At 41.1% G+C, this 21,481-nt stretch overlaps 1 protein-coding gene across 2 annotated transcripts in view; it reads right to left on the minus strand.

Moving 5' to 3' along the window:
• Positions 1-14,555: 14,555 nt before the first annotated feature.
• The window catches only part of LOC140923150 (protein SSUH2 homolog), a 54,353-nt gene continuing 47,427 nt past the window's right edge, over positions 14,556-21,481 (minus strand). For both annotated transcript variants that reach the window (XM_073373226.1, XM_073373225.1), the window contains exons 8-14: positions 21,026-21,150; positions 20,252-20,314; positions 19,486-19,589; positions 18,209-18,301; positions 16,303-16,405; positions 15,375-15,479; positions 14,556-14,823 (exon numbers count right to left, since the gene is read on the minus strand). In XM_073373226.1, coding sequence (XP_073229327.1) covers positions 14,677-14,823; positions 15,375-15,479; positions 16,303-16,405; positions 18,209-18,301; positions 19,486-19,589; positions 20,252-20,314; positions 21,026-21,150 — 740 coding nt within the window. In that variant the 3' untranslated portion in view covers positions 14,556-14,676. The remainder of the gene's footprint in view (positions 14,824-15,374; positions 15,480-16,302; positions 16,406-18,208; positions 18,302-19,485; positions 19,590-20,251; positions 20,315-21,025; positions 21,151-21,481) is intronic.

The following is a 21,481-nucleotide window of genomic DNA, read 5'->3' on the forward strand; positions in this document are numbered from 1 at the left end:
CAATCGCGGGGTCAAATTTCTTCTCCAAGATTCCTTCAGGGTTTTGCTTTCTTGTGCAAATTAGGGCTTTCGTTTTTTAAACCTCAGTGGGATTACCAAATTTAAATATGAAAGAATTCCTTTAGTAGCAAAAACAAGCCATCGCGTAAATAGCCAATTAGGCCCCGTGGCCCCAGTCTATTCTGAACTGCTGCATTTTTCGGACTGGGAGGGTGACCGTTGATATAGGTTCAATAAACAAAACGATAACTCTGCACGTGCATGGCACGTTTTTGTAAATTTTTATTCGCCATCACTACGTTATATGGAGGACATAAGCACCCAAAGACAAGTTTCTTTTTCTCTATTTACTCTTTGATGTCAGTGCTCTCTAAAACTTTATTTCCACGCAAAAATTAGCTACATTTGACCAACTTAGCCAATTAAGATAGCCTCCACGAATTTTAAAAGTATGCCAAATAGCTTTATAAATGACGTTTCGCTACGGTCGCTTCCCCAATGTCAGGCGCGGAGGCGTATTAATCTCGAGCAACTGACGTTCATTCAGAGTCAATCTCTGTAATTTTAACGCCATACGTTAGTAGTTATTTCTCACGTTAGGTTGTCTGCTTTGGACTAGAAAAGGTACTGGGACGATCGAGAAACGTACCCCCACAAGGTTTTGATCCCGGCGGGCTAAAATTCACCGGAGACCTCAGAGTCGAAAATACCGGTCACCTGGAGCGAAAGGCGACGGGGAGAACAGATAGGCTGGGAACGAGATTGATTTACAGTTTAATGTTCCTAGATAATAATAGCCTACGATCATGCTCTCCCTAAAAAAAACGTAAAACGCCTATTCAAAAAAAGACGATGAAACATGAGAAAGTGTAGCTTTACACTATTTCCTTGTTTCTGTTTTGGTCTTTTGTGGCTATGGTTTGTATTTTTGGATTCTGTTTCAGTTTTGCGGTTTAATTTTGTACTTTTTCGTGTGCCTTTCCGGTTGGGGATGCTTATTTCCGTATTGGAATTTGTGTTTCTGTTTTCTGGTAGTGTTTTTCTGTTTTGGGTTTCCGTTTTGTCTTATGTCTTTCTGTTTTGGGTTTGTTCTCTCCTATTTTTGTTGTTGTTGTTGTCTTGTGGTTTTTTGTTTCTATCGGCCACCCTATATATTTGATAGACCTCTGCATTTAAATCCAACCACTGGAGAACACTTCAAAACTCCGTCGAAAATTTCTTCAGAGATATCAAATCGTTCAGGTAAGAAATAATCTCCTCTAACTTGGAATTTTCGTAAGCAGATATTTCTGCAAGGTTCATTTTGATCTCCTGCTGTAGTTTTTTTCCCCTCTCTTTTTTACTTAGAAATAATTAATAACTTGAATAAGTTTAGACCGGTTGGCGACCGCGAAGCAAAGTATGTTTGTTTTATGTTAAGCAAAACGTCCGACTAGAATATTGTTTTGGCCGATTGGTGTCTCTCTCCGTTCGTTGTCTCCCTTGTCCGCTTTTCTCTTCCACTTTCTTTCCACCCGCCCCCCCTCCCCAAAAGAAACCCTCACCCCTACCCCTCCTCACACAAGCAATGCCGGATATCCAGGATAATTTGTATTAAGCGTGGATCTCTCTAGTCTGCTACACAACCGTTTTTAGAGTCGTCACGCAACGCTCCTCCCCACTGTTTGTGGGGAGGAGCGTTGCGTGACGACACTAAAAACGGTTGTGTAGCAGACTAGGATCTCTCATGTTGTAGACGTCACAGATTTAGAATAATTTTCATTTTTATCATAATAGCTAACGAAGAAAGACCTGCTTTGTTCATAAATTTGTGAAACTAAGTCTCGCATCGATCAATAGGAAATTGAGGTCATGAATTTAGTTAGTCAAGAAATCTTTCCTCAAACAGCTGCCTTTAAAATTTATTCATTGTGGATTGGGACTATGTAAATTATAATGCCACAAAGTATTTCAGGAAAATTACTTTTTATTGATTAAATGGCTTGTATTTCTGCTCTATGTAAGGCAAATAATTTAAAATTTGTTGTGGTTTTCTAGTTTGTGGTCTCCCTGGAATTTGCATGTAATGTAATTGTCGCCGGGCAGCGGACTCATTTTTGAGGATTAGACCTAGCCCCATTTCTCTGGACTTAACCTGTGTACAGCCACACCCTTCCCTTAGAAAATCTTTTTTTTCTGACGGGAGGACGCCTGTATACAGGCTATTTGGGCGGAAACAATTTATTTAAACTACATGGGGAGAGTGTTGTGACTATAATAGAATCATCAATGCACGCTTGCACAGTAGGAAAGCCGTATAACCTTAGTGTTTTCCTCTTGGTTTTTTTGATAAAAAGCTACACTTTCTACTCATGTGGGAACTTTATAATTTCAAAAGTGAGAACAGAAGTTAATTAGACTTAACTTTGGGCCTTTTGCGGTTTCTCCTACCATCCGTGCACGGGTATTGTCAAACTATACAATAAAGTCACAAACAATAGAAATATTTCTTTGAGCTACATGTTCTGCTATAAAAACCTTGGGGATAGCGCTAACAAGAAATGACTCTTAAATTAGCTGAAAATGTTCCGATCCACACATTAAAGGTCGAAATTATTCACAACCGTCAAAATTGACCTAAAAATCGACTTCAGAGAACTCGGCTTCAAAAGGCCGGTCTATACCTCAGACCAAAACATGGACAATCGAGCTAAAACGTTGGCATAAAGCAGAGGTCTCCATAGTAACTAAGTGTACCCAATTTGACCAAACTCTACCGACACCTATTTCCACACAGTAATTTTCAAGGAGTTATAATAACTCCTCTAGTGGGTTAATTTAACCCCTTAGAGTGGAGTTAGTTTTTGGGGAGTTATTTTAACTCCAAAAAGGAGTTTAAAGAACTCTTTTACAGGAGTAAAAATGATTGAGGAGTTAAAATAACCCCAAAAAAGGAGTTATTCTGTACCAAGAGACTATAAAGGGGACAGAGAGGGCATCCCCCATATACACCCTATTCCATAGGTAATTCGTCTCGAGTTATTTTTAACACCACAGATCTCAAGGGGGATTAGACAACAGCCAATCACATAGCGCAAATGTGTTCCGCGTGGATGACCCGCGCTGAGAGCCACGCGTCCTTCACGAAATGACGCAGAACAAAATGGGGGAAGACGCGGAGAGCGATTTTGTTATTCCTTTTGTCGACGAAAACGACTACAGCGAGATTTCTACGAAAGCTGTGTCAGCGAAACCGAAATTAAAAAAGAGTCGCCCTTCCTCTCTTGTACAGAGCTAACGGTAGAGCAGGGAAATCCTTAACACACTGAATATTCTCTCAGGATCATTTATAATTTACAGTTTGAAGACAGCAATTTCTGGTTTGATGTTTATTTTTTTCAGTCTTTATAGCGATTATTCCTACCCACTTACTTTGTCAATTGCAGGCGAACCCTCCTAAAGCTGAATTTCAAGGGACCATATTCAAGCTCAGAAAGAGAAATAAAATTTCGTCGTTGCTTATTTACGTCCTCCATAAAACGCGAAATTAGGCATTTTAACGTCGTAGTCGTGCAAAAACGGGAAAGAAATGAACAAAAAAGTGTGTTGCACGTGAGAAGTTGTTGTTTTGCTAATTAAACCTATTGTTTTTTTGAAGTTCTAGTTGTCGTCCGCGTCGTTGGATCTTAAATTCCCTAAATTGTACAAACGACCGGTTTCAATAGACCGGCGAAATTTCTCATTTTATTAAAGCACTGAGGTTACGACAACTTCGAGTTAAACTGATTTCACGGGTTTTCAAAGAGTCTAGATTCCTTTTTCCCAGGTGGGCGCCAACTCATTTCGCTTCAATATTCAGGAATGCTCTCGATGTTTTTACGCTTTCATTGCCTCTCGCCCGACATGTTTTGCAGGGCGTTTGGTCATGCGAAACCTCCACGAAACATCCACGCCTCGCGCGAGGTAACTTTATCCCGATTCTAAAAATAACTCGAGACGAATTACCTATGGAATAGGGTGTATATGGGGGATGCCCTCTCTGTCCCCTTTATAGTCTCTTGTCTGTACCTAAAATTTTTACTCCTCTTTCAGAGTTAAATAAACTCCAAAAAAAGTAAAAACAACCCATGTAACGAGTAAAAATAACCTCATTTTCGAAGTTATTTTAACTCCAGACTGGGATGAAAAAGAACTCTTTCTCAGGAGTAAAAATGACCCCAAATTTGGAGTTAAATTATAAAAGGGGCTAACCTGTGCCTAAAATTTTACTCCATTTTTGGAGTTATAATAACTCCCTAAAAATTACTGTGCAACCCTAACACACTCTCTCAGGCAGAAGCTCTTAACTACATTTTCATTTGGTATCACAGGTTTCAAAAATGATTAGTTTTTGTGCTAGATGTAACCTTTCTTTGTTAATTCTGAATAATTAGGTGGGGTACACAAAGATGATTTTTTGAGTATTTTCATCTTAATTTATAGAAAAAAGTTTCAAGGAATTCTGCTTGAAATATTGTGTTATAACAGACAGAATAATTCCGGAGATGCGTCAGTTAGATTAAATCCAGGGAGAAAGGAGTGGAAAGTTCTATAATGTCTTATTTGTCAAATAGAGAGATTTACGAAGACTTCAAATGTATTAATGAGAATTTTTTTTTTCTCCACCTCCACGCTCCATCTGAAAGAAACCTTACTGCAAAGAAACAGTCCACTTTGAATACTTAAATTTCGAAATGGCAGAAAGTATACTACAAGATATTATAGCTGAACAAAAAAAGCGTCTTGCAATAGCGCAAATCAACAAAAACACGGCAGAGAAAGCAGATGCCTACTACAATCTAGGCCACGCTTATTACTCCCTCGGTGACTTCCATCAAGCAATACAGTACCAGAAGCAACACCTGAGCATTACCAAGGAAGTTGGTGACAGGGCAGGAGAAGGATGTGCCTATGGCAATCTCGGCCGTACTTATAAGTCCCTCAGTTACTTCCAACGAGCAATAGAGTACCACAATAAACACCTCAGCATTGCCATGGAAGTTGGTAACAGGGCATGCGAAGGAACAGCCTATAGCAATCTCGGCAATGCTTATAACTCCCTCAGCAAATTCCAACAAGCAATAGAGTACCACGAGAAACACCTGAGGATTGCCCAGGAAATCGGCGACAGGAAAGGAGAAGGAGGTGCCTATCGTAATCTCGGCGTTGCTTATATCTCCCTCAGCAAATTCCAACAAGAAATAGAGTACCACGAGAAACACCTGAGTATTGCCCAGGAAATCGGCGACAGGGAAGGAGAAGGATGTGCCTATGGTAATCTCGGCGTTGCTTATAACTCCCTCAGCAAATTCCAACAAGCAATAGAGTATCTCGAGAAACACCTGAGGATTGCCCAGGAAATCGGCGACAGGGAAGGAGAAGGAGCTGCCTATGGTAATCTCGGCGCTGCTTATATCTCTTTCAGCAAATTCCAACAAGCAATAGAGTACAGCGAGAAACACCTGAGGATTGCCCAGGAAATCGGCGACAGGGAAGGAGAAGGACGTGCCTATGGTAGTCTCGGCGCTGCTTATCATTCCCTCAGCAAATTCCAACAAGCAATAGAGTACCACGAGAAACACCTGAAGATTGCCCAGGAAATCGGCGACAGGGCAGGAGAAGGAGGTGCCTATGGCAATCTCGGCGCTGCTTATATCTCCATCAGCAAATACCAACAAGCAATAGAGTACAGCGAGAAACACCTGAGGATTGCCCAGGAAATCGGCGACAGGGAAGGAGAAGGACGTGCCTATGGCAATCTCGGCGCTGCTTATATCTCCATCAGCAAATACCAACAAGCAATAGAGTACCACGAGAAACACCTGAGGATTGCCCAGGAAATCGGCGACAGGGAAGGAGAAGGACGTGCCTATGGTAATCTCGGCGCTGCTTATATCTACATCAGCAAATACCAACAAGCAATAGAGTACCTCGAGAAAGACCTGAGGATTGCCCAGGAAATCGGCGACAGGAAAGGAGAAGGAGGTGCCTATGGCAATCTCGGCAATGCTTATGACTCCCTCAGCAAATTCCAACAAGCAATAGAGTACCACGAGAAACACCTGAGGATTGCCCAGGAAATCGGCGACAGGGAAGGAGAAGGAGGTGCCTATGGTAATCTCGGCGTTGCTTATATCTACATCAGCAAATACCAACAAGCAATAGAGTACCTCGAGAAATCCCTGAGTATTGCCAAGGAAATCGGCAACAGGGCAGACGAAGGACGTGCCTATTGTAATCTCGGCTTGGCTTATGATTCCCTCAGCGAAACCCGACAAGCAATAGAGTACTACAAGCAAAGCGTGGGGATTGCCAGGGAAATCGGCGGCAGGGCATTAGAAGGAGTGACCTATTTTAATCTCGGCGATGCTTATTGTTCCCTCAGCGAATTCCCAAGAGCAGATGAGAACTGCAAGAAACAACTGAACATTGCCAAGGAAATAGGTGACAGGGCAGGTGAAGGAGATGCCTATGGTCTTCTCGGCAGGATTCATCAATTCCTCTGCGACTTCCCACGAGCAATAGAGCACCACATGAAGAGACTGAGCATTGCCAAGGAAATCGGTGACAGGGAACACGAAGGAAAAGCCTTTTGCGCTCTCGGATCAGCCTATGAAGCTCTAAAGAACTTCAAAGAATCAATAGAGTGCTATAAGAAACACCTGAGAATTGCCGAGGAAATCGGTGACATGGATGCAGAAGGATGTGCCCATTGCAACCTGGGTGGATGTCTTTTAGAATCAGGTTTTTTGAATGAAGGTTTAGATCATTTAAGACTCGGTTTAAAAATCTATGACACAATAAGAGCCAGCTTTATTTCCGAAGACAGACTGAAAATAAGTTTTCATACGACTCATCAATATTTCTATACTTATTTATGGGAAACTTTAGTCGAGCTTCAGAGGAATGATGAGGCTTTATACATTGCTGAGAGGGGACGAGCACAGGCTTTGGTCGATGCCTTAAAACTAACTTATGGCCTTACATCACTTTCTCCCAGGTCAATTGAATCTGAAGAAGAAGTCAGAAATATTTCAAGGAAGACAACTGTTTTAACAGTTTTTCTTGCCCTGCAAAAGAAAACAGTCAATATCTGGGTGTTGGGAAAAGAAGGCAACCCTATCTTTAGGCAAGCAAAGTTAAAAATATCTGGAAGTGAGCACGAAGATTCCTTTTCTCTCCTTTTAGACAATGTTTTAAAAACCATTGCGGCTGGCAGAGGTATCAGGTGCGAAAATCGGTCAATGGATAAGCTGAGTACAACAACTGCAACTACTCGAGACGAACATCAAGCATCGGAGGCATCACAGGAGACCACCGACTGTTTGCAGCCATTATATGATGTACTTATTGGTCCCATTGAAGACTTGCTTGATGGTGATGAACTAATTGTAGTTCCTGATGGCGCTTTGTCCAAAGCTCCTTGGGCAGCCCTGAGTGAAACTTTAAGGATCCGCACTGTTCCCTCACTGACAAGTTTGAAAGTCATCACAGATTCTTCAATTGAATACCACAGTAAAAGTGGAGCCCTGCTTGTTGGAGAACCATGCTTGAAGAAAATTACAGATAGACGGAGGAGCCCCATTTATGATCCTCTGAAGTACGCAAGAATGGAAGTGGAGACGATTGGACGAATTTTAAAGAGTCAACCTTTAACAGGTGAAGATGCAACCAAAGAAGCGGTACTTCAGAGAATCGCGTCAGTTGCTTTGGTTCACATGGCAGCCCACGGAAGGAAGGAAACTGGAGAAATTGTTTTGGCTCCAGACCCCCGACGGGAATCCAAGACTCCTACGGAGGAGGACTATATGTTGAAAATGTCTGATATACAAGCTGTGAAGCTGAGAGCAAGGCTAGTTGTGTTAAGTTGCTGCCATAGTGGTCAAGGACCGGTCTCGTCTGAGGGTGTGGTCGGTATGGCACGTGCTTTCTTGTTTGCTGGTGCTCGTTCCGTGCTGGCGACACTCTGGGCAATTGATGACGAAGCCACAATGATGTTTATGAAATCTTTCTACCAACAACTTGCAAGAGGAGAAAGTGCAAGTGTTGCTCTTCAGAGGGCCATGAAATATCTTCGAGACTCCCACGATTACTCTGCTCCAAAGTACTGGGCTCCTTTTATTCTGATGGGCGATGACGTTAAGATTGAATTGGAAAAAGAGTAATTGAGCAAGTCGTAAGTGGAGATTTTTTTTCTTCCTGTTCTAGTAACAAAAGGCTTAAGAAGAAAGGCTAGAACCATTCTTGTAAAATTCAGATAAAAGGAAAATGACAGACTTGATAATAAAAAGAATAAAAATATGTATAAAGTAAGGATGGGTTGGGTGGTAAGTGTTAAATTATTATGGATTCACTCAAGTAAATGCTATTCCTAACGGGCTACCAACACATTTCAAAAATCAATTGAACACTAAGCATTGCTTAATGTTCTCAATTGTTAAATAGTTTAGGTCAGGCATGGATAAAAGATATACATAGGGAATAAGTTTCCTTCGTTTTTCTACAGGACTAGCACCATATGTAGAGAAATTCATAGCTTCAAAACGAACAAATATGTCTAACATGTTAAATGTTTATCAGTTTGCTATTTTTCATATCATCATCCATGGCATCCTAAAATTTGACGCTTTGACCTTTATTTTGTTTTGAAATGAAAGATTAATTAATGTATCAATTGTTACTTTCTTTACAGGGATGCGCTGAAAGTTTGATGTCAACACAACTGCTGAAGTGGCGTGTATCTGGATTTCCCCAAAGAAAGAAGTGCGATTTTTAATAGCTGTCCTCAATGGGGCGTTTGGTAAAAAAACGTGCTTTCATTTTAGTCATTTTTTGACAGAAGATATTAAATAGAGAGATTTATAGTCACGCTCACGGCAAATGGCAAACGTCTACAGATTCAAGTTGAGAATTTCTCAAAATAGAAAATATGCAAATAACATGAAAACAGCTCAAAGCAATTCTTATGGATAAAACTAACTTGAAACTAACAATTTGTTGTAGATTTATTTAACAGCAAACGAGAAAGCTCGAGAAGTAAAGGGAACACTTTTCCACGTGGTACAAATCCACGGTTTTCCGTAAACGTAACTCTAAATCTCTCTAATTAATAACATCAAAAAAAAACGTTGTAGATCAAAGGGCATACTGTATACTGTGGAGCTCTATATTAGCCACGGCTACACTTATCAATTTTAACTTAGGAAAAAGACAAACAATTTTCGTGGGGAAAGCACTTAACGTTGTTTACAAGTATTTCGTTACTCCTGCGAAACTGACTGAATAGTAGTACAGATGATTGCCCCTTTTCTCGTGTAACCTACCTTAATCGGCAAATTGTAATTTGGCAAAGGAAAATTGCATTGTAATAATTGTAATATTGATGATAATAATAATAATCATCATCATAATTTTAATAATTCCTTTTCACTTTTTTCCCCTCGGCTTTAAAGAAAATGACTGAAACAAATAATTCAAATTAATTTAACGGGGTTAATCCTCGGACGTACACGCAAATTCATACCCCAGCGTGGTATAAGGGGGAGGGGTGGATGGAACCCCTCCCCAGAGTTTTTGATCATGATAATTTGCAGTATTTCGAAACGAGTTTGCCTTCAGTGAAAGCTTTTGATCTACTCAACAAGATGAGGTTTATTTTTAATGGGTGGTAAACTGCTGTTGCAACTGCTGCTGCTAATGGGTGGTAAACACTGCTGGAGGCCTGTGACGTCACCAACAATGGTCGCTATCTTGAATTTCACCAAGAATTAGAAATCAGGTTAAAATCGCGATAAATGATAATTTTCCGTGCTTCACATGTAAAATAAAATTTAAATAAGCCCTTTGCATCATTTCATTGACAGGTTTTACTTTTATTGTTGAAAAAAATGGAAAAAACAGGCATTTTCACTCAAAAAAGGCTTGGCAACCTGCTACTTATGACGTCATATGTCGTAGCCCATAGTAACTGACCATCACTAAACTTATCTCTAATTGCGCGCGAGGGATAAACGAACAGCTACTGAAAACGTCAGGTGCTGATGTTTTATCGTCTAAAAAAATTTTAAAAAAACCTCAGAGGGGGGAGGGAGGATAGGGCTGTCCATAAGTTGCTCGGCAACTTTTGAGCAACTTTTCAGATTTGGAGCAACTTTTCGGATTTTGTGCAACTTTTTTCTTTTTTGAATAACTTTCTTGCTTTTTAAGGCAATTTGTAACTAAAAACCGCCCATTCATGTTCTAATTTAAAGCATCAGTTGCTTTTATGCATGATTTTGCGTAAAATACCTTTTGTAAACAAAAAACACTATTCCCCTGGTGGTCTGCCTGTGGTAGCAGCCGAAGGTGGTCAGCGGATATGCTGAAAAATTCAAAATGGCGGAGCCGAGTGATTATTCATGCTCGAGCTCGAGTGAAGATGATGAATATTCAGATCCTTTAGAAGTAGCAGCTAGTGCTGGAGCTAGATTAAGTACTCCAGAAAAAGCCAGTATCTCTCGGAAAAGAAATAAGCGTACATGAAATCTTGAATTATATGTCTGTAGAGGACTAGCTGGTGGTGCAAAACATTGACCAACAGGGACAGTGCTCTGTACTACATCCGCAAAGATGTAAATATTGAAAGACTATGGTTTAATACCACATACACTCGTGTATGTCAGAGAAACTTTATTTATTTAATAACCATATTAGCAAAGGTTGTTTTGTTCGAATACAATCACGTGGTTATCGTAATAGAAAGCCAATACAGAGAATCAGATTTTTATGATTTGGGTTGAGAGAGACTCAGTCTTACAATATTGATGAGTCAGTATGAAATAATTATGTATATAGTATCTATGCAAAGTTAAATCTATTCATTAAATCTTTATTTAAGTTGTTAATCAATCTCTTACACTAAAAAATTGAAAGCAACTTTTGGATTTCGGGGCAACTTTTGAGCAACTTTTAGAGTTTTAGAGCAACTTTTGAGCAACTTTTTGAGAAAATTGGAGCAACTTGTGGACAGCCCTAAGGGAGGAGGGGCAACCAACCACCCCCCCCCCCGTACGTCCGAGGGTTAAGAATCCCAAGTCTCCCAACGGGACAGAGACGAACCAATTAACTATATACAAGCGTGGCCGTGGTTTCAGTAGAGTGATTCAGATTTTTATCAGATAATTTTCAAAATTTTAAGAATGCACTGTAAGTATTTTCTGAGCCGCGGGTCACAAGTTTCAGTGGTTTAAGGTGTGGGTTAAAAGAGTGTATTACGTTTTATATGACTGATCCCCGGTTTCCCAGAACTAGTATTATTTACCAAAAAAAACTGAATATATCCATGTCTTGTTGATCCTTGATGTATAAATTGGTGGACAGTAAAAAATGCAGACTGCAGACTGACTGCAGACCATTGTTTTCAGGGTTAGAAAACAATGGGACTATCAGTGGCTTCATAGCTTAGTTGGTTAGAGCGTCGCACCGGTATCGCGAGGTCACGGGTTCAAATCCCGTTGAAGTCCTGATTTATTTTTTCAGGCTTCTTACGCAACTGCATAAATTGCCTTCACAACTGCGAGGATCATTGTTCATTTGATTTCTTTTCCGCAGTTCTCATATATGATTTATTTCATATGCATTTGTCAATGGGACTATTATTGTCACGTTCCCATTTGCATTGTAAAAACAATGTTTTGCACTGAGAGCAGTCTGCAGTCTTTATTTTGTACTTATGTTATATATTGGGAAACACATTGTGCCGCTTAATTAAAACTGCTTTTAAATTCAAGTAAAATGGGATTTCAGGGGCGAGTTTAACTTATATGGATAAATTACTAGCGTTTCATACAAAGAGTAAACATTTTGCCTTCCACGTTTGGGAATGAATATGCTCGTAGTTTTAACAGTACGTTTTGGACGATACACTGAATAGCCTGCGCAGTGACAGGAGCGAGTGACCGCTGCCGAATTGGACCGTCTGAGAATCATTAGAGTGACTTTTGCTTTATTTAGGAAAAGCGTTGCCAGATAGTCCTTCCATGCCTGAAAACAAAGGAAAAAGGGCCCGAAATCAAATTTTCATCCGAAAACAAGATTTATTTCCCTTCTGTATTTTCTCACCACCACTTCCTTGTAGAGCTGAGTCCGCCTCTGTCTCTACACTCGTAGACTATTTGTTCTGCCATTAAACTAGGTTTAACTCTTAATCTTGTTTCTTAATTACTGCGAGGCATTTCAATCATAAAAAACGTTTTCGTGGACTATTGCGTTAGTGGTCCAACAGCTTTAATTGATGTCGACTTTAAAGTATCCAAACAGTGGAAGAGATTAGATTAAGATTTTGGACGCTCCTATAACTTAATGATGTTTTGTTGTAATTGTGCTAGGTTGTAAAAGTTGGGCTTTTAATCAAATAGATCAGTTCCAGAACACGTATACAGAAACGTTCTGAGGTTTTGGCGTTAGGAAATTACAGCCATCGTTCAAGCTATCATCATTCTATCGAGAATCTGACCTATTTTTACTGCTTCTAGACTGCTTTTCCCTAGGCCATTGACTTTTAGCCATCCCTCAGTTATTTAAAGAAGCTGCTTTAATTTAGGGATGTCACTATTAGAAAAAAAGGATAGGAGGTTGGGAGAAGGCAAACGCATTATTAAGAAAAAAAATCTCCATACGCACTATGATCTTAAAAACTGTTCGAGGAGGAAAAATAGATTTCCACCTCAGGGGTAAAGAGAAAACTTTCATAGACCTCCCAAAAATCCCACCCAGCCCCTTTACTTTGCTAATGGTTCATCCATTATATCGCCCCATGTAACGGAATCCGGGAAAAAATTGCGTGTGGAATCCGGAATCCTGGGCTTTGGAGTCCGGAGTACAGCTCCAAGAATCCGGAATCCCACTAGTTATTGGACGTGAGAATCCAAGTTCTACTGGCAAAGACTGGAATCGAGTACCTGGAATCGAATACCCGGAATCCGGAATCCGTGACGTGGAATCCAGAATGCCAGGCTATCTTGGATTGCCTTACATGGGGCGACTTATAGGTAGGCTTGTTGAACTGCTTCTACTTGATCCCAACACGTTGCACGATACAATGTTTAGTTTCTGATGTTACCTTCAGATAAGTAATGTTGTATTAAACCTGAAGAAAACGAGATGTTTACTGTGATTGCTGATCTCTTCGATGCCTTAAACCATTTTAAAACTACTTCTCTTTGAACTGAAATAGTCAGTCTTTGATTAACAAACCACTACTCCCTCAGAGGCGCTAAACATTTTTCTATTCTAGGTCGTTTTTCACATATTTTAAGGCAAGTTTCTGATTCTGTCATCAAATTATCCCGCTAGGTAAATCGGTTTTCAAGCAAGAAAAGCCAACTTTCGAGCAGAAGTTTGATGAAAACCATTTGACCTTGTTTCGCCATACAACGTCATAAGAAGCATAAAGGCTTCAAAAACTCATTCCATTATATTTTCAAAGAGTACCATGGTAGTGACCCACAACCATGTCACGGGTCTCTTGGCAGCCAAATGACGCAGTAAAACAAAACCGTGTTCAAACCAATTTTTGACACCCAGGGATGTATTTATCAAAACTAGAATTTCATCGTTAATCCAAGCAATCTTGCCACTTTCAATTAAAGCAGCACCGATCTAGAAAGTCGATCGTCTCATATCGGATTGGTTTCTGTGCAACTCTTCGTCGCAGTGTGAACGGGTAACCGGTATTCGAACCGTGGCGTTAATAAAAGAGTAGGAGGGAGGAGTGAACAACCGAGCCGCACTATCTTAGCAACCAAAAAACCCCCTCAGTATCTAGCTGAGATAGCTGAGTAAAAGACAGCTTTTTCAGCTGGATCTGCTATCCCATTAATCTCTGATCGTATTTCGCATCTAATATGATAGAGGCGTCAATTTTCACGCAATCATGTCATCATCCTAGGGCGAGAAATATAATAAATTAAAAGCGCGGTATCTAACAAAATGTACGGCTTTGGTTTCGGAAAAACAATTCAGTGCCGTCTAAAAAGAAACGTATTAAAGTCTGCGGTCGACCTCGTTGCAAATGGAAACATATAAACCCTTGGAGACAACCTTCGCCCTATGGAGGGGCTTATTTTCGGAATTTTACGGTAAACCCTTAACTCAAGACCAGATTATGCAGAGATAACCTCTTCCCCTTTTAACGTCTGCCACGCAGGCTAGACGAAATCTTTTGGTGTTGCCATTCAAATATATGATATCACTTTGGCAGAACATTTGCCTGAATGTTCATTTCTTAGGAAGAAGAGCGAATTGATTGTTAATTAATTATTTTTTTTTTTAGCTACTATTAGGATTAAAATAAACGTTAACATGTTGTACCCCAGGGGTATTTGGCTTTTTCCTCCCCTTCCCCACATCCCCTCCTTTGACAAAGCGAACCTATTCACAGGCTCTTCATTTAAAATGGCGAGCAGACAGCCAAGGGTGATGGGGGGGGGGGGGGGGGGGGGAGGGAGTAGGGGAAGAAGAGGAGAAGTCCCTCGCTCTACTCGCTTCGCTTATCGATTTTCTGCCCCTCTTCCGGACCAAAAAACCTGGTCCAAGGCTAGCCCAAAACGCAAACGCCCAGCGATTAGTCTGGATTGCACAAAAAAACTGACCGATGCTATACATTATTCTTTGACTACTCTAGATTATAGTGCAACCACAACAGCACTGTTGGGGGTAGTCTGGGGCGTGCACTCTGTGATCCAACCCATACACCCAGAAACGAGTGTTTTTATCTTTCCACTCATACTTCACTTCAGATACTGGCACAGCTCGTAACGTGTGACGCTGAAATAAATCAACAAATAAATTTCATTTTCATTAATCCATACAGGTATAGGCTCACACTATGACTCGGTCGCACTTGGTGACAGAGTATCAGTGCCTAGGTAACGGCACAGAATGGTTTTCTCTTCACCGCCTGGGTACCACGCCCTGTCACGCGCCATTTTGAAACGTGAGAGTAGTAGGAAATTATTTGTAAGGAAAGTACTGGATTGCCTTTGAACAGAACTAACAGTTTTCCCATCCCCAAGTAAGAGCGGCCGTGAAATAGCAGTTCCACTGTATAAGCTGGAAAGACATTCACCAGTTTAGAAACGAGAAGTAAACTACACCGAGTTAATTTTCACAAAGACCTCTCGGATCGTCACTGGGGAAGCGCCAGTCAGTTAATGGCCAATTTTTCCTCTGTCCCCAATAATCGTCCCAGAAGGGAACGTTGCGTGACGAGACAAAAGACTACTTTCTCAGAAGTCTTTGTAAAAATTAACTCAGCACAGCTTTCTTCTCGTTTCTAAAGTGGAGACCTGTAGTTACCTGACAGTTTTCTTACTGACCTGCATAAGGATTCGTTTGGTAGGCCAGTTACGGGAATGAGCATCAACGAGGGCTTGGGAACCGCGATTAACATCCGGGTCATGGAACGTTGTGATTGGATAAACCTACAAAGAAAAAAAATACGACGTCGGCAAGCAGGATGAAATTGAAATGATCAGTCATCGATACAAAATTCTTGAGCGACATAATTTTTTCCTGCCATACTTTTGTGGATAGCTGTGGTGGCAAAGCATGGATAGCCTTTCACTGAGTGACCGAGAAGAAAAGTAATATGGCACTTACTAATCAGTGAAGAAGTTATAATTTTGACAAGCTCAGAAAAGAAGAAAGCAGTCTTTCTTACTGAGTGGTAGCAAGCGAAAACGAGGGTTCACGCCCAAGTTGCGAGTGGAAGTGAGGTGCCAAAGGGGACTGGGGACAACAACCATTTTCCCCAAATCACAATCCCGTTGGCAAGGCGATAGAAAACCCGAGTGGTCTGCCCAAACCGAGCCCCCGACCGTGACTAAGGACACGATCCATTTAACCAAAATTCCGACCGGGAAAAGTGGTCCACCTCAAAAGATTGATGAGTTTTTTCGAAACTTTTCCGGTTGGGTTGAACCGATCCATTGAGCTTTGGACCGAAATTTCCGGAAATTTTGGTCGAATGGATCGCGCCCTAAAGCACTCGCAAGTAAACCGGCAAGCACAATTGGAAGCAATGCATGCGCTGACCGCGGATACGGTTGAACAAGGGCCCGCCCCAGTGCTTCAACACCAACACGAATGCTACCAAACGCTATAAAGCACTACACAACCTGGAACGCTGCTGACAACAGTCTTGCTCCTGGTCTTTAACTACCTTAAATTACATTTAACGGTATAAAACACTTCCATTCTTCTGAGGCTACCCGAACACAAAAGCATGCAAAAACTGGCTGTTACCCTTGGAAATTCTTGAGTAAAAATTTCCGTTCCTTGTGATCCCACTATGAGATGATCTGGCAGGTCTGTTCTCTCTGTAACGTGGTTGTTAATGTGACATTCCCTGAAAAAGTCAAAAATCCTATTAACCATTTGTTTATGATCTTGCATGATCATTGAGGCAACATACAGTGGAAACTCGATATAACGAACGGCCAAGGGACTGGCAAAATATGTTCGCTATAACGTGGTTTCGTTATATCGAGGTACTTTTTCATATTTTTCTATTATGGGGTAAAGACAATCGTTCGTTATACCGAGGTTTTCGTCAGAAGAGGTTCGTTATACCAAGGTTTTCGTCAGAAGAGGCTCGTTATACCAAGGTTTTCGTCAGAAGAGGTTCGTTATACCAAGGTTTTCGTCAGAAGAGGTTCGTTATACCAAGGTTTTCGTCAGAAGAGGTTCGTTATACCAAGGTTTTCGTCAGAAGAGGTTCGTTATACCGAGGTTTTCGTCAGAAAAGGTTCGTTATATCGAGGTTTTCGTCAGAAGAGGTTCGTTATATCGAGGTTTTCGTCAGAAGAGGTTCGTTATGCCGAGGTTTTCGTCAGAAGAGGTTCGTTATATCAAGGTTTTCGTCAGAAGAGGTTCGTTATACCGAGGTTTTCGTCTGAAGGGGTTCGTTATACCGAGGTTTTCGTCAGAAGAGGTTCGTTATATCGAGGTTTTCGTCAGAAGAGGTTCGTTATACCGAGGTTTTCGTCTGAAGGGGTTCGTTATACCGAGGTTTTCGTCAGAAGAGGTTCGTTATACCGAGGTTTTCGTCAGAAGAGGTTCGTTATACCGAGGTTTTCGTCAGAAGAGGTTCGTTATATCGAGGTTTTCGTCAGAAGAGACTCGTTATAGCGAGGTTTTCGTCTGAAGGGGTTCGTTATACCGAGGTTTTCGTCAGAAGAGGTTCGTTATACCGAGGTTTTCGTCAGAAAAGGTTCGTTATAAAATTATCGAGGTTCCGGTGTACCGACTCAGAGAACTAGTTTTCGCTTTCATCTCTATAACTATTCCTACAGCTTTTTGAGTCTTTTAATGAGATTTTAAGGTGAAACTCTCATTCAAATGATAGCCATTATGTGATGAATTCCTGTGTTTACACTTGGATAGAGTTTTAACCGAAGTGTGTGATTCAAACTAAAACTACAGCTTATAGTAAGAAGTCAATAAACACTTTGCCATTCTCTTGCTTATCATGCTGTACAAGGTGATTCTAACGGTAGATAGAAACCTAAAGATCCTTGACGCTATGTAAGGGTTGAGTTTGCTGTTTGTCTCCTTCCTTGATCCGATCTAGAAAAGTTTTTATCCGCATACTCTGCTTTTATCCTTTCCTCAAAAAACTAACATTGCAGAAAATTCGATATTTACAGTGTCCCCATGACCATTTAGTTAGAAGCTAATAGAGGGCCACAGGTTCGTCGGCTCTTGGAACTGTTAAGTGTCACCCTCTATCGTTAGCTTGGTTCGCAAAAAATTGATTTATTTTCCGGCCGCGCTATCGATTTCGCATCACACTAACCCAGTTTGAAAACGTGACCCTGTCGCAGTGTTTAGAAGCCAATAGAGCATGCGCAAATCATTCACTTGAGCCCAAGGTCTGGTTGCCACTGTTAGTTCTGTTGTCAGCCGTCCACACCTAACATCGTTCCCATGATCCTCTCTTGGAGGAAGAGAGGGAACCCTGGGAACAAGCATGGTCCACACTTGCCATCTCACCGACCGTTTCCAAATTTCTGTTCTCTGGAGACCAACTTCGGTGAAGGAACCGCCGTTTTGTATGGAAGGTAGACGAAACGGAAGGTAAAGAGATGTATTTTCAAATTTCTCCAGATTATTTTGCACGAGGCTAAGATCAAGACGAGACGTTACTTACCATTTGACAGTCAGTTGAATATACATCTTTAGGTGACCTTGTCCTTGACAAGTCCAACACATCACCCGGCCATGGCCATGACAAGTATTACAGCTACAAAGCAAGCAAACAAAAAAGGTAAAAATCAGGTACTTATTCCCACATTTAACCAAATCGAACAAAATCGAATAACGAAGGTCGACTCGTTCATGTAGAGCGTTTTCACTCACGTGGCCAGCATCTATGCAAATTTTTTGGAATAAAAGAAAGTCTTTGCATAATAAAAGAGTTCAACTCCCACAGGACTGGTTTGGGACTCCAACATGGCCGCCGTTTCATTGTTTTGGGACACTAATATGGCCGCCTTGAAGTCATGTGAAAACACTGCAGAGAACTTTTTTTCCCTCTATTTAGTTATTTTATTTTATTTTTGTGATTTTGAACTGATAATTTGGAATCCGGAATCCGCGAAATTTTTGCTTATGGAATCCAGAATCGGGGCTTAAGAATCCAGAATTAAATTCAAGGAATTCGGAACCCCGCAAACGATTGGAATCCCGAATCCAAGTTCCAGTAACAAAGAATCCGAAATTCAGTACCTCAAATCCGGAATCCACAGCGTGAAGTCCAGAATCCAACACTGACGTGGATTACAGTCGAACCTCCGCTTAAGACCACCTCTCTACAACGGCCACTTTTTTCGTCCCCCCCCGGACAAAAAATCCATACATTGACTCTTTCTTAAATTTCTCTACAACGACCACCTCTTTACAACGGCCAATTTCTTCTCCGGCGAAGGCGGGGGGGGGGGGGAATACTTGGGTTAATGTTTGCTGGGTATGTGCCGCTGGCCTCTCAGAGCCCCTACCCCATTATAGTCTATTTTTTGGCCCATCATAGACCCCATCTTAGTCACTTTTTGGAAAATGTAATTTTCGCGATCACAACTTAGTCACTTTCTATCAATGTGGTTTCATGCGGCGGAATGTTATGCGGTCAATGCGAGCTTATTGTTAAATTTAATAAACAACAACTTTCTGATTTTTTAACCGAGAATCTTCCCATTTTGAATCCCTACTTACCCCCACAATCCGAAAATGTGCGACCCCATTCTAGTAGTAAATCTATTGAAAATGCGACCCCATTATAGTCAATCCAGTCGTGAAAATGCGACCCCATCCAGTGGCATATCCCTATTAGCCTCTTGTAAGGGAGTACCCCCCCCTCGGGTTTCTTCTGTCCCGAAGGTGGCCATCGTGAAGAGGTTGAACTGTACATGGTTAGCTCATGGTACTTACGTTCTTCTTCCTGATCCGTGACACCACGTGCAACACGTGCGATGATGATGACCGTCCCTGTATTCCGTGCGGTGACCTGAACCGTGACACCACGTGCAACGGACCTATAAGATATAGGCAAACACTCGATTTCATCCATATTTAACAAAATTCGAATTGTGATTCCTAAGTGACCGGTCAAGTCGTTCTGATTATGACGTCACCAGGACACATGCAATACAACGTGACCCAATTCAGAAAATCGCGTTTTAACTGAGTAAGGGGAAACATTTTTTCGTAAATGTCAATCCCAACGTACTTTTTGGTTGATAATACTTAGTACTATCGTGATCCTTATTTTAATGCAAAAAATTTCCTTTCAATAAATGCAGCCCGGCAACCATAATGGGCCCTAAGAGGTCTATTTAGTTATCGCGTTGTTGGGTACCCTGTTGACACTCAAGTAAATTTGGACTTCCAGTTTTCGTATTTCACGTGTTTATTGTCTGTCGCCCTTGTGCAACAAATGATATCGTTCTTTTTTTTTTCGTTTATGCTAAAATTTTACAGCATAATTCCTGATTCTTGTGTCAAGAAAAACAAGAAGGTATAGTAATGTTATGAACAGAATTGATTGTATTTATCGACTGCAAGCAGTTATTAGCAGGATTGTCGCACAGGCAAGTATATGTTACGAGCAAGCAAAGGGGAAAACTCACGATAACCTCATCTTTTCAAGTTTTTCTTGCGGCAGCAACTAATGTGAAAAACTGTCTGTGATCCTTACCCTTCCTCGACCGTAACACTTGTAGCAGCGCTTGTAACCTATAGCCATACACTCATGACATGGCTGCAAAAAAAAACAAGAAGAAGAAAAAAAGAAAAAGTAAAGAAATGTTAGACTCAAAAATGAAGTCAACATTTCCTACTTTCAGGAGAAAATCGCAAACTACAATTAGCGATAATATTATAGACTGAGGCATCTCTCTCGGGAATGCTGGGGTTTTTACACGGATCTGGGCAAATTTTTGAACGGACGACGTTTTTACCTGAGCAACCAGTCAACACGGAACCGTCCAAATTCTGTTACAGATTGCAGTGCTGTTTAGGATCATAAGACGTTTCTGGGAAACTGCCCACTTACCCCTCCCCTATGGCAACATTTTCCCCCAAGTGAGAAGTAAGTGTTGATGTAGACTTAGGGGAGGGCTAAGTGGGAGTTTCCCAGAAACGTCGCCGTTCAAAAACTTGCACGGTTCCTTGGGTTCCGTACTGTAAACGAAAAGCGGATCGTGTAAGTTCTTGTTCATTCAAAAATTTGCCCGGACCCGCGTAAATTGGGGAATTTAGGAGGTATTCTTTCTTCAGACTTAAAGCGATCCATCAAAAAAACACACACACACTTTGCTTTCTACTCTGCAATTGAGTCAATCCAATTTTGCTACCATGGTAACGTTACGTCACAGTTCTCCTCTCTATTGAGTCAAACCAAACTAGTTCATCTTCCAAATCTGAAATAGAAGGTTGACTGCATGTACATTGTATACAGTCAGTATGATACCTTAACAGAAGCTGTGTGTGGAACTTCAATACGCGCCTCTTGTGGTGTAAATAGCTGACTTGGCTGAGCAAGAATATCCCATGGTTGTGGAGCAGGGCCATTTTGTGGGCCATCAATCTGCTGACCTTTGATAACAAAATAAAAAAGAAAGCATGTGATAAACTACTGCAGAAGAAAGCCAACAGGGCTAGCTAGCTGTTTTTAACAACCCAGAGTACAGTTTATCGTAAGTAAGGTAAGGTAACTGAAGGTAACGCCTTTATTTAAAGAGGGTAAACACGTGACCATTATGAACAAACTGATAAACTTGTGGCGCTCCAGTAGGGTAGGGTAAGTGGTGCAGCGAGTAATTGGGTGGAACAGGGGACATACATCTGTAAGGTGCACAGTTCTCCAGTTGTATTGAGCAGCAAATTATGAGATTTCTCTGGTAGTCTAGACTACATAGCCTGCACC

The sequence above is a fragment of the Porites lutea genome, chromosome 13 (assembly GCF_958299795.1).
Source record: "Porites lutea chromosome 13, jaPorLute2.1, whole genome shotgun sequence".
In the NCBI taxonomy this organism is placed as follows: Eukaryota; Metazoa; Cnidaria; class Anthozoa; order Scleractinia; family Poritidae; genus Porites; species Porites lutea.